The sequence below is a fragment of the Panthera leo genome, chromosome C1 (genome assembly GCF_018350215.1).
Source record: "Panthera leo isolate Ple1 chromosome C1, P.leo_Ple1_pat1.1, whole genome shotgun sequence".
NCBI lineage: Eukaryota > Metazoa > Chordata > Mammalia > Carnivora > Felidae > Panthera > Panthera leo.
Genome location: NC_056686.1, coordinates 146,241,875 through 146,255,939, shown reverse-complemented (window position 1 = coordinate 146,255,939; position 14,065 = coordinate 146,241,875). Strand labels below are relative to the sequence as shown.

At 39.3% G+C, this 14,065-nt stretch overlaps 1 protein-coding gene across 1 annotated transcript in view; it reads left to right on the top strand.

Moving 5' to 3' along the window:
• The first annotated feature begins 2,364 nt into the window (after positions 1 to 2,364).
• Positions 2,365 to 14,065, top strand: part of LOC122226143 (cytohesin 1 interacting protein) — a 32,916-nt gene continuing 21,215 nt past the window's right edge. Inside the window, exons 1-3 of the mRNA XM_042948839.1 lie at positions 2,365 to 2,625; positions 9,821 to 9,870; positions 10,127 to 10,181. Of these exons, the coding sequence (XP_042804773.1) occupies positions 2,452 to 2,625; positions 9,821 to 9,870; positions 10,127 to 10,181 (279 nt within the window). The 5' untranslated portion in view covers positions 2,365 to 2,451. The remainder of the gene's footprint in view (positions 2,626 to 9,820; positions 9,871 to 10,126; positions 10,182 to 14,065) is intronic.

The window sequence follows — 14,065 nt, the reverse complement described above, 5'->3', positions numbered from 1 at the left end:
TCTTTATGTAAGATTGTGGCTCTTTGGACTATGGGTCCATAATACAAGAATTTTCTACCAGTTTAGTTTTTCTTCTTTGGTGCTTTAGATGAATATTAATTCATTTTTGTTAAATATCTACTTCCCTCCCCTTTTTGTTAACAAACATTGCTTGAATGCTTTCTATACATAGGACACGAGTATACATTTAAAGATACAAATTGGCTCTTACTTTCCAGGTGTAATCTAAATATTATATGTTAAGTTCAAAAGAAAGATCTGAAAAAAATGATATGACATTTCAGAGAATAAAGTTAGATAAGAACTGGACTTTTTAAAAGTTTTATTTTATTTTATTTTGTGGACAATGAGGCAATTTTGAAATCTTTTGAGTAGGTAGATAGATTGATCTGATTTATTTTCTGAATCAGCTTTATAAAATAAAGGGGAGGATGAAGAGGAAGAGAGTTCAGAATAGTGTAATTACTCTGAGGGAAATTCTATAGAACAAATAAATTGTAAATAGTAGAACACCTTTGTGAATCAAGGGTTTGAGGCTTGAAGTCATATTTGTATGAAAATATTAGTATTTCTCCACATTTTATCACAAAGGCTATTTTTGATGGAGGATGTTATTAAAAATATTTAATAACTGGTATGACACAAGACTTTGACAATCAGAGAAGGGAACTGGCCAATCAAAATAGGCCAGGTCCTAAATATATAATTAACAAGACTGACCAATCTGGTATATACTGACTGAATGTCAGCTCTGCCTTTGTCTCTGGTTGCACAGCAATGGATCTTATTATTTGAAAGATTCTCCTTCTTAAACAAATGTCATAAAATAAGTAAAGCTTTTTTTTCTAATTTCTTAATTTAATAATAAACTTCTATAATTTATATTAGCTAAGGTCAGCATAACAAATTAAATTGATACAATTTTGGCATCCATCTGTAATGCTTCGTTGTCATTTTGCTATATGGCCTTATATCAGGCAAGTGTATAATTTCCATTTGGCATTTTGAAATATGAAAATATTTACTTAACTTTATAAAATTCTGAGGGGGCAGGTGCACTGCTGTCCTCAATTAATAGTGTTGATTTAAGTCATGTACCTCATAGCCTGGAGATGTTTTAAAATCTCTCTCTCTCTCACACACACACACACACACATACACACACATACCACATAAATGTCTTCATAACTGACACATTCTTTAGTTGTCAAAGTCTCTACCACTCTCTTTTGTTTTACACATTTATGTTATATTATTTTACCCATCTGGGCCCTGAAGGCAAATGCAGTTGTAATACCTGATTTAGATATTTTTATGTTTTTAGAAACATCGTTTTGTTCAAGATTTTACCCTTTATATTTGGCAGCTTCTGTTCGGCCTGGATTTACCTTGACCTCCATTTTAGTTCAAAACTTCCTAACTCCTTTACATCCTACTACTGACCTTCACAATTATTTTGAAAATCACAGTTGACTTTTTCTAGTAGGTAAAACTTCTTTTTTTGGTTTTTGTTTTGATTCTTTTCTCTACTTACATCCCCGCTCCTCCTCTGAAACCAGTTGTCTCAAAACTACAGGTCTCAAACCCCCACCAAAAAAAGTATCTGTGATCTTGAGTACTTCATGATGGCGTCCTTGACCCATATTCATGCCGGGACCAACAAGAAACATTCTTGCGCCACCTTGGTTTGCCTGATAACTTCCTGTTCTTTCCATTATTCCCCGAGGACCACAGGCTGATACTGCAGCAAAGTCCAGTCTAAGAGAGGGTCAACTTTGAGCTCTGAACGTGCTGGTCTTCTCCTCCCATTGTTCCTTGTAAGATGATGGATAATTTTAGTCAGGACAAAGTAGTAGAAGGGCAACTGGAAGAATGCTGAATGGTTATCCAAGTGGCAGATATAATGCCTTTTTGATGAACATTAATGAGCTAGGGTGTACTTTGGGGAAAGTACATTACAAGGACTTTGTAAGAGAACATTATGACTGGACCCTGTAATTCTTGCTTATATCCACAAGAACTGAATGCGTATCTTGACTTTGACATTGAACTGCCCATATTAAGTAGGAGAATGGGTGGGTAGCAAATGGCAGAACTTGGGGAAATATTTCTTTCTTCCTTTTAAAATAAGGCAGATGGTTTTTTGAACACAACTTGCCACAGCTCATAAAAGCATAAGAGTTCTGGTTTTTTGAAAGAGAAAATAATAAGTTGATTTTTTTTAACGGTAAAAGTATTGTTTCTCCCAGGGGCTTAAAGAAAAAAGGCATTGAGAAATGGGAGTGAACTGCAAGATAGGGTTTGTGTAACAAGTACCTAAAACCACAGAAGTCACATGGGCTCTTTCTGCTTTGCTACTTTTGATTACTTGTCAGAGGGTTAGAGTTTTTAGCTTCCCCCATCCTGCAAGGCCACTCAACCATGTGCTAGCTGGAGTAATCTTTATTCACAATGTCTTTACAAAGGCTCCTGCAACAGAACAGCAATGGCAATCTGGTGGACTACTGTGCTGGTCCATCTTATAACTCTGACTCTACACTCACAGGCAGCTTCCGAATGGATGATAATAGAAGGATTCAAATGCTGGCAGACACAGTGGCCACTTTGCCTCGGGGAAGAAAGCAGGTATGATTACTATTTTGTACTTTCAGAGTTTTCCTGTTCTCTTGGGAGCAGAGTGATATGTTTATCTGACTTTGCACTGAACTTGTACTTTAGAGGCTTGGAATTAGTCACTTAAGAGTATGGGGGAGGACGCAGCTAAGAAGCCCAGGTTGCTCATGGACTAGTCCAAAAGATTTAAGACCATAATAAAATATTGTTTTCAAGGCCAAACTTAAAAGAAGATTGTTTTTCTCATTTGAAGAGGTGTTCAGGTAAAATGAAAATCGTTAAGGGCATCAAACTTAGAGAGTGCATGCAGATGTGGCCCGTTTGAGAATCATTGATCTTTTCCCCCTGTATGTGTCCCATTGATTCTATGCCTCCCAGCCTCACTCTGTGATAGTCATTTTCAATGGAATGAGAGTACCTTTTCTCCAGGACAGTGTTTGTTGACTAAATTATTTTCAGTGCAGGGGCACAGGTACATACCTAATGCCATTGGGAATGAAGGCTTTTACTGGATAAACTGGCAGATTGAGTACCAGCTCAGCTGTTTGCTAGCTGGTGGGACCTTGGGCAAGCCACTTGCCTAAGACTTCGTTCTTTTCTCTGTAATGGAGATAATAATAGAACCACCCTAAGGAGCTCTTCTTTGGCGTAAGTGAAGAAAATGCGCCGTGCCTAACACAGCGCCTGATGCAAAGTTGGTGCTCAACCATCGTGTTATCATTTTTATTTTTATTGTAAGGGATTTCCCTAGAGATGAAAACTCGCTTAGGAAAATCCATGTCCAGCTGAGTTTATTTTTCGTTTCTTTGATTCTACAATTTCCAATTTTTAAAATAATTTTTTAACCCTAGCACCTCTTCAGGTTTTAGTTACATAACTTGCTATGATGCTCCAAGTACATATCTGAATTCAGAACTGGAATTGCTTTAAAGCATGAATTTTTGCCCTTCAATCCTCCATGTACATCATGTGCTCCTCTTAAGCCTTCTAATTTCAGGATTAGAGAGTTAGAGCATAGTGGGCGAGTCATGATCTTTTCTCAGCAATGTATACAGCTGATTCCTCGTTATTTTTCACAATGAAGATAAGGGCATAATTTGCCATGGTTGGGATTTTTGATCTTCGTTTAATGCGCAAGTGCTTTTATGACATTACGTTTAATCAAATGATGAACATTTCTATCAATTTACTGCCTGTCTGAAAATAAAGCAGCTATAGGAAGCACCAAGGTCTTTATTCAGGTTTCAGATATGGAGCAGTGTGTAGAAGGTACACAGATGAAAAGAACGCATTTCCTGGCCTTTCAGGGTTAACAATTCAGTAGGCAGAACAAAATAGGCATTACACAACATAAATGCTCTAATTCAAGGACATGTCTTTTAATATAACCTTGAAGGATAGGATGTTCCAGTTCTGAACGGTATTCCAGAGCAAGGGAATAATTAATGCCAAGGCACAGATCTCGGGGCCTTTAGGGCACATTGAGGTAACAGCACATTATTATGTTTGGAAGACCCAATAAGTGTCTGTTGAAGGGGAGTGGAGACCTTGGTGCTGGGCTCCTTTACGTTGATCTTAGCGTAAAGGCCGAGAAGCCGGCGGGCTGCTTTACTAAACACTTCCCCTGAGGAAGCAGTGATTTGACCAACACAGGTAGCCACTGGGCATGTTTGAGCAGTAGAGGGTTTTAGGAACCTCACTCTAGAAACATGGTGTGTACGTGGGTAGAGATTAGCAGTGAGGGACCAACTTTTATAGTAGTTGGAGAAAAAGGAAATGGACAGAATGGAGAGGAGACCCGGGGACTTGGCTGTGAAAGGCAGTGAAAACGGAGGAGTCACATCTGGTCTTAAACTCGAGGGAAGATAGCTTCCACTAAAAAGAAGGCAGTCAGTACGAGGTTACTGGAAGGAGATAATGAGAGGGATTTGGGCATACAGAACACATGCATTGTGCATAGGTATCTAACCTATATACACACAAATGCCCACATTCTCACACCGACAAATTTGTCTGATGTTCTCATCTTTTTAGGCCCCGTCTTCTCCCTTTTCTCCTATTCTTTCCCATAGCAAACTCCTATTCAAACAGTGTTTTCTTCCTGTTGTGAGAATGACTTTAAGGAAAAAAAGAAGGCAAAACAAAAACTCTCTTCTGCATGATACTTATGATTCTGTACAGTTAGCATCAATGAGACTTGATGCAAGTTTATCCCAACATTTCAGGCTTTTCCAAATGGATGTTCATTTCCTTTAAGTGGTTTGTAGAGAATAATCACCCATTTGGCACTCCCTGAATCGCAGGCAACAAGATCCCTGTGAGGCAACCACATGAGCAGGTGTTTTTCTGCCCACTGTTATTTTCAACACTTTCAGGGCTGACGTCAACAGTTCATACTTCTCGTTATTGTTGGCTTTGGTTTCTGCAAAGCTGTATCTGGTGAGCACGTAGTTTCAGATTAATCTTCGGAAGCATTTGGGTGTTTACACTTGGAATTGCTTAAAAATAGATTTCTGTGTGTTCCTCTTATCTCAATACCTGTATTTGTAGGAGGCGACAGACATCTCAGTACAGCTTCTACTTCTGAACATATTTTTTGGGGGTAAAAATCCCTGCAAAGGGAAACAGTGTGGGAAGGAGACGGGAGGAAATACAGATAGGCTTTATAAATGTGGTGATAACAAAGGAGTAGTGATTGTACCTCTGGGCCGCTCCCTCAAGGGTAGTAGGTTGCAGTTGGAAGGCAGTTTAAGAACCAGGGACCTGACAAATGGGTTAGAAACTGGAATGTGCTTCACTGGTACCACAGGTTGTCTTTGCCTGATGTTCTCCAGGTTATTGAATTATTACTCAATAGGCAACTTCAGAAAGGGTGAATTCACTTAAAAGTTCTGATACGGAATTTTGTGCTAAACTCTGGAACGTGTCTATTTCTGGGATGGGTTCTGCCCTGCAGAAGCTTTCACATGATTTCTGTCTGTTCACCCGTCTGTGACCCCGAACTCCCAAGTTTCTAACTGCAACAAGGCATCTTGATCATTAAATGAATACTTTTAGGTACAACACTGTGTTAATTTCACTACAAAATAATTGGAAAAGTATTCTCTAATTCATACTGTGGCATGCCTTGAGTGAATAGCCCACAGTTTTTCTTGGAAAAGAAGCTCATGAGTCCACAGTGAGACTTTCTTGGGAAGCTGTGATGTTTATTTGGGTTCCTTAAGGGCACTTACGACTTAGGAAATTGCACACGGTTTCGTTATTTTGCTGTATCTTAGAATAGTCTGTAGAGCCCTGCTAACTCAAGGTTCCTGGGTTAAAAGGGAAACAGAAAAAAAAAACAAAAAAAACAAAAAAAAACAAACAAACCTGGATTCCTGGAAGAATTAGGGAGATTTCAGCAGAGACTGGAGAAGAGAACAAGGCACAGGATTTGGGCTTTTGAAACAAACAATAGAAACAAAAGAAACATGTTAATATATGTCCTCTCTCCACCCCCAATACTTTCCGGAAATGCATTCACTCAGTGGGGACCAGGAAGTAACAATCTGTTACTTAGCAGCAGAAGTGGCTGCAGTATTGAACTTTGAGCTCCTGTGAGTCTGCTGGCTCTCTGGCTGAGCTACAGATTACCCTGATCTTTTGCAAACTGACAGCTGAAATATTTAGTGTTGGCTTCCCCCTAAAGAGGGACATTGTAAATCACCGCATAGCGGCAAAAATTCCGTTTTGAATATTAATGCCTGATCTTTGAAGCCCTCTGACTAAAAACAAAAGAAGAGGAATCATAAACTCAACCCCAGGCATCTTTATATTAGTGGCTAACAAGGGGTTAAGGAGCTTTGTCTAATCAGCGGTCGTCATTGAATGTGTGGCTTGCAGGCCTGCCAAATTGCCAAACCTAGAGTTCTCATATTAGATAATGTGTAATAAAAGACAGCTGTTGCCGGCATATGCCGTTCATCACACACCCGTTCCTTATCCATACGTTTTGGTGTCTCCGCTGCAACCCCGAGAAAAGGCTCTGGCTGGGAGCGCATTCAGGAGCACTGACGTCCCCGGGTTACAGCCTAGAACGGGTTAGAGCCTAGAACAGGTTAGAGCCTAGAACAGGACCGCTCACTCTAGGAAAAGGGCTGTAGGCAAAATATTTTTCAAAGGGTGATGCTTTGGATAAAGCCTTAGGCATGCTTCTTCCCACTTAGGCAGATTCCCCGGGTGCCTGAGCACGGGCTGAACCCTGGGAACATTCCTTTCCACATGGCCTGAGTCTGACAGCCCAGATCACATGCAAGGAGGCTGTGTGTCAAGATGTGGCACATGTCAGAGAATTTGATGGTGCCTAATTTGTTTAAATTGTTTTTTCTTTAAACATTAGGTGCCTAAGAGGGGTTCATTGCTAATTTAGAGTAGAAACTAATTTACAATTTGACTTAGTCTGATTTTGTGTGTGTGTCACTGGTAACCCAAATCAGGTGAGCCACAGGAATTGGGTCTCTGCCATGCGCCTCACGGTGTGCTAGGCAAATATTTTCAACTAGTCGATTAGCTAGATAGAAAGGTTAGCCAGAGAAAAGTAGGAAAATTGCTTTGGGTTTGTCTTGTGGAGTTAAACTATTTTATATTTGAATTTATCTGGAATGATTTTTTTTTTTTTTTTACTTTAGAAGGCAGGTTACAGGTGGACCAGATGAAATCTTAAGGTTCCTGTCAGTGCTATGATTATTTTCCTGGCAAAAGGGCATTTAAAATTGCGAGGAAAGGCTGGAAATAACTCATTCATTTTTGCCACCATTTATTCATTTGGCAGTTATGTATTAAGGCATTAGAACTTCCTTTGTTTCCTATTAATCCTTTATGGGTCTTGCTGTTTTTGGACTGAGATGGTTTTGTTCTTTTTGTTTTTTCATTTTTGATGTTTCCACGTGTTTGGGATTTTCTTAAATTTAATTTTATATTTTTAATGATTACCCTTGAGTTTTTCCTGCAAATATTTAAAATTTGATGAAGGGCAAAGTTGAAGAATATTTTAATGCATTTCTCCTGTACTTGATCTTTCATCACTACTTACTTACATTGGTGTCTAATAGTTTACTTCTATTTGTCTATTTAGCTATTTTGAAGTTTCCCCTATATTCCAGGCACTGCACTAGGCACTGGGGTAGAAAGTAAAACAAGTACAGTCCCCACGTGGCTCTAAGGATAAAGATAATTCTGTACAGAGGCGAGGTATTTGATCCAGCATACCCTTTATATAAATACACATACAGTCTCCACATACAAGAATATGTGAATAATATGATGAATATTGATAGCAAGAGTAGTATTTTTAAATATAAGCCCTGGTTATGATAACAGGTAACAGGTAGATATGACCTACCTAAGAAGCTTGCAATCAGAAACAAGGATAAAAGCCAGGGAGATGCAAATAATGAAAGTCGATTGAGACAATGTGAGTGCAGTGTGCTGGCAAGATGAAAATACTTGGCAATATCAAGTTTATTGCTCTCTTTTATAAGAAGGCAGCCCTACTGCATAGCTGAGTTGTCCCTAGCCCATGTTTGTGGTTAGTAGGACAAATCAGGATGAAATAAGCTATGCACATTGTTGCGGGCCATCTATCGTTAGTCCTTACAAATTGAAAATAAATAATTTCTGGCAAATCTAGAGAATCTTTTTGGGTCTGAGCCTTCTGATTGCAGACTTCAGGATGATGCAAATGATTTGAGGGGTGGAACTGAAAAGACAAGGAATTCCAAAACGTAATCAATTTGCATCAAAGCGAGGAGAGATCATCTCTTCATTACATTAGCTTAACTGACCAATCAGTAGCCAAATTCTGAATGCTGAGCCATTTCAGAAAGTTTGTGAAAAGGCTGGCATTTGGTACTTGATAATTCAGATTCATTACAGTGACGTAGGCTTCTGTCCTAACAAATGCCTTAATGAGGGTTTTCTTTGTGCATTAATTTTATGTGTTTTTCGCCTTCTGATTTTCAGCCTCTATTTGTTTGGACTATGTGTTGATCTCTTGACTTTTTTTTTTTCTTAGTTTATTTATTTATTTTGAGAGAGAGAGAGAGAAACAGAGAGAGCATGAGCGGGATAGGGGCAGAGAGAGAGGGAGAGAAAGAGAATGCGAAGCAGGCTCCATAGCGTCAGCTCACAGACCGATGTGGGGCTTGAACTCACAACCCGCGAGATCAGGACCTGAGCCAACACCAAGAGTCAGACACTTAACTGGCTGAGCCACCCAAGCAGCCCCTGACATTTTAATGTATTCACTGATAGATGACAGGCATGTCAGGTTGACCATGAAACACCCGTGGGTTAGCTAGGATTGCAGTTTACATTTTGGGCCACTGGACCAACATTTGAGAAAGGGCTGATTACCATTTGTTAATTCCTAAACAAATAACACAAAAACACAGAAAAAACAGCCATCATCTGAAAAAACAAGATGCTGCCTTTTGCTTACTTTTCCTATTTACAAGGGTAGAAGATATCTCGGAAGTTTATGTTTATAGGATCTTTTTCCAAAATATGCCGAAGAGGAAAGGTGATAGTATTCCTGTTGTTTATACTACTTGGTTCCTTTGCTCTCTTGGCTACAGATCTCACCGCACTCTTCCAGACCTTCTGCAAAAATCAATCATAAGCAGAATTGAGGTTTTGAGTCCCTGGTTTCACCTGAATTGTGCTTCTGCATATGAGTTGGTTCTTTAGAGATTCTTTTATCCTGTTAAAAACAGTAACATATTGAACTATTATAATAAATACAGTCATTTCATCAGTATCTCAAAAAACTATCAAGCATTTGAGTTTTATATGCCATTCTGTGGGTGTTGTTTTCTTTGGATTTCCGTGTGATTAGAAATTGCTATGGTTAATCTTTCGGAGGCTATTTTAAATAGAGATTAGAGATGACATTCCTTTTGGAAGCTTTGGAGTTTTGCCACATTACATGGACTCTTTTTGCCAGGGTGTATTATTATCTGAGCCTCATTTAGCCTTTTAATGCTCCAATGTTCCCCTTCCCCGCTCTCCTTTGCTACCACTAGAAAATGGAAATTACTACCTTTACGTAACAATTTCCCAGAGCTGGGCCAAAGAAGGTGACAAAGAACAAAGTGCTTGGTGATTTACAACACTTCATAGTTGTGTCTTAAGGACCTTTGGATAACTGTGTGCTTATTATATTTTTCAGCTTGCTTTGACGAGATCAAGTTCTTTAGGTGACTTCTCCTGGTCTCAAAGGTAAAGAGATTCTTGTATTTTTGTGTCTCTCACCAAGGCATTCAGAAGCACAGCTCTTCAGACTGTGGACGACAACACACACACACACACACACACACACACACACACACACAAACACACACACAGAATCTCACATACTACGGTTTACATGAACGTCAGCTGTTCGTAATTGTGGCAGTTATTTAATGATATGTATGTGACAAATGTGATACTTTGGTCTTCATGCATATTTTCAATTTTTTTTTCTTTGTTACAGAAAGCTTGTTACCGTGGAAAAGCAAGATAATGGAACTTTTGGATTTGAAATCCAGGTGGGCAGTTTTCAATTTTCCAGATTTTAATGAAGAAAGTGGCACTGATAGTATGATATTTGCAAAGAAAGAGGGAAGACAGGATCAGAGAATCATGGGCTCCGTGACTTGTATCTGTGACTTTTATCCAGTGTGCAGTGGTTTGGGGGAGTTTTTCAGCGTGCTGGGTGCCATCAAGAAAAGAAAACATTGAAGCCAAAATAAAACCCCTGAGACCTGCTCAGCTCCTTGTTCTGAGTTGCTTTAGTTTTCCTGTAAGTCTGAGCCTGATCAGAAATACTTGGTTTCAGCCAGATCTTCTAAATAAGAAAGTGAAATACTCTATTACAGATGTGCATTTTATATATTTGCATTTAAGATGTGTTTTGCATAATCATTTTTGTACTGTATATCAGATTTTAAATCTATTCTCTGGCATTCAAGAAATACTTGAAAGCGTGTATATTTGTGTATATGGGACTGCATGTATTCGTGTGGAACCTCTGTTACATTTTGAGATACTAAGGATTTTATCTTGGATATGATGAAGAAAATTGGACTTTTTTCTTAATGACAACACCTTATAATTACTATTTGAAACATTTTAGAACATTTGGGTCTACCTGCATATTGTCTCATGCTCTAGGAAGTTTCTAACAGTCTTTGTAAGTTTCTATTTCTTTTTTTTTGACATTTCAAAAAATGTTTATTTTTTGAGAGAGAGAGACAGAAAGAGAGAGTTTGAGACAGAGCGTGAGCAGGGGAGGGCTAGAGAGAAGGAGACACAGAATCTGAAGCAGGCTCCAGGCTCTGAGCTGTCAGTACAGAGCCTGATGCAGGGCTCTAACTCATGAACCATGAGATCATGACCTGAGCCGAAGTCGGACACCTGACTGATTGAGCCACCCAGGTGCCTCATATAGCTTTCAATTTCTAATAGCTTAAAAATTTCATTTCTTATTTGCTCTCTGCTTTTTCATGGCCATATTTGTAAAAATGGTGAGTTAGGTCAGATGAAGTCCAGTCCAATTAAGTGCAACAGTAATAGCTTATGTATTATTGTTTTTTTTCCTCCATCACACTTTGGCATTTCTTTTAGATAATCATATTCTTTTGCATAATCGTATTCTTATAGTGCACATCAGCTTTGAGATCTTAACTTTGGTGCTGCTTTCAAAAAACTTTGGTGACTGAATATCAGCCCCCAAATTGGAAAGATGCTGTGTATTTGAAGATTAGGAACAGGAAACTGCTAATAAGTAAAACATGCCTTCTGAATAAAGAAACCAAATGGAACCTTAGCTATAATGAATAGGGAGAAGGCTATAGGAAGAAGAAAGATACTTTCTACTTTCTGAACTATTCTACTTTTTTTTTTTAATTTTTTTTTTTTAACGTTTATTTATTTTTGAGACAGAGAGAGACAGAGCATGAACGGGGGAGGGTCACAGAGAGAAGGAGACACAGAATCTGAAACAGGCTCCAGTTTCTGAGCTGTCAGCACAGAGCCCGATGCGGGGCTCGAACCCACGGACCGTGAGATCATGACCTGAGCCGAAGTCGGACGCTTAACCGACTGAGCCACCCAGGCGCCCCTGAACTATTCTACTTTTAAATTCGGTGACATCTATGATTCTTCTATGAGGTTTTAGAAGCATAGTACTCTCTCTTACTCCCCATTCATATGAAACGCTCTCTCTCTCTGCTGTGGAGACACTGCCTTTTGTGCTTGCTTTTAAATGAGAATTATCCAGAGGGTATGTAGCAGTTGCTACTGGAAACAAGATCTATGACTACTCACTTATCCTATTTAATGTAACAAATGAGGATTTTCTTCTAACTCTTCTATGATATATGTCATTGTTTCCCCATGTTTCTCCCCCATACCATGAATGCTGACTCCACATGGAGCACAAGTCAAAACTATCATTAGTGGACAGCAGGTTACAGCAGCTAGAACCTTTGTAGATAAACACGAGTTAATGATTTTATTTCTGAGCTGCAGTGTGTTCCAGTAAAGCAGGAACCCAGTCCTCTGCCAATTTCCTCTTGGTATATGCTTTCCATTGCCAGCTCCACACCATCATCTATTCTTTTTTTTTTAAATGTTTATTTATTTTTGAGAGAGACCGAGAGAGTAGTGGAGGCACAGAGAGAGAGGGAGACAAAGAATCTGAAGCAGGATCCAGGCTCTGAGCCGTCACCACAGCTCCCACGAACAGCAAGATCATGACCTGAGTGGAAGTCGGACGCTTAACCGACTGAGCCAACCAAGCGTCCCCACACCATAATCTATTCTTTAACAGTCCTAAGATTTACGGTAGTCATCAAATAGGGGAAATACTCTGGGAATTTTTTGAAGACCAGATAGAGTCTCATGTATCCACATCGTGCACCCATGGTTAACATGTATTTGGGTTCTGGTCTACCAAGTGAAGGGCACATTGGCAAAGAAACTACACATCCCCTTTGGATTTCCCTGGGTGCTAGTTTTATACTGTTAGTAAGAGTCACACAGTTTGATAGCAACACAAATGTTAGATTCATACACACCAAGTTCATGTTCTCTCGGCGCTGCCTGGTGGGATTCTTAGGAGTTTCAAATGAAACAATACGTCATATAAAGTCCTTAGTAACGTGCCCGGTACCAGTAGATCAAACAATGGCAGGTGTTAGAATAAAGGTCACTGGGCCTGAGAGAGGGCTATGTGACTTTTATATCTCTGAGAAATGCAGGGGATTGTTCTGTCATTGGCTTCTAAAAATGGGAACTAGAAGACTAAGTGTGTGTGTGTGTGTGTGTGTGTGTGTGTGTGTGTGTGTGTGAGGGGGGCGGGGGGGATTATTTGACTATTTCAATCCAGAACTATGGGGCTTCTGCCTTTTCTTCTCTGTCCCCAATCCACAAATTTTACACTGGTTGTGCACATATATGCTGGCTGTGTAAATCAACATGTTTCCCCTCATTGTACTCACTTTGATCACTGGACCTGGAGGGCAGATTCTCACTGCTAGTAAGAGCTGTTATAACGGTGGTTTCCCAGAGGAGTGACTGTTAGAGCTTTGGTTCATGTACCGCATGGACTAGATCATCTTTTCATTCCTGAAAGGGTCCAGGCTGTAGCAAGACTTCCTGGCAGAAAAGCTGTTAAAGGGATCTGACATAGAGGGAAGTGTAATAAATGACCTTTAAAGGTCCCTCGTACCTTTATGATATAGGGATTCTAAATGCCTTGCAGAGCGAATAGAGATTCCTTAGATGTTAACTAAGTCAAGTTTCTAGGAGTTGCATGCACATGATTGACTTCTGGTTCTGGAGTCTGTGTGTCTGTAAAATAAGAAGGAGTGAACATCAGGCGTTAATTTCTCCACAGAGAAGCAGTACTGTAATAGGAATAACTTTAGGAATCAGATTACTCAACTCAGATACTGATTTTGATTCTAAATGGAACTAGGCTTCGTAACTTAAATGTGTGCAAAAGAAAAATATGTTTGTTATAGGTCACTGGGCCACTATATCGAGCAATATTTATGGAGTGTTCTTGGTACAATTTGAAACAAAAATAAAAACAAAACCAAGCTTTTGACAAACTGAGGCAAGAGACGAAGCATAACTTTTTCTAATTTAGTTGAGTGACTAATGAACCGGTGAGTATTCAGGCAGGCATACCAGAGAGCACTTAGACAAGAAGGTAATCACGTCAATTATAGCACTTTTGAAAAAATACAGGGCAGATTGTCATTATTTGCAGAGCTCTGATTTAAAATAATTATTGTTGGCACATCTCCCTTCCTGGATGTGTACTGTTCCATATGCTCTTGTAATGAGTGCTTTAGCTTGGGAGAACCACACAGAGATTTTTCTCTTTGCTTTTTGGCTACTATTGTTTTATCCCATTGGGAAA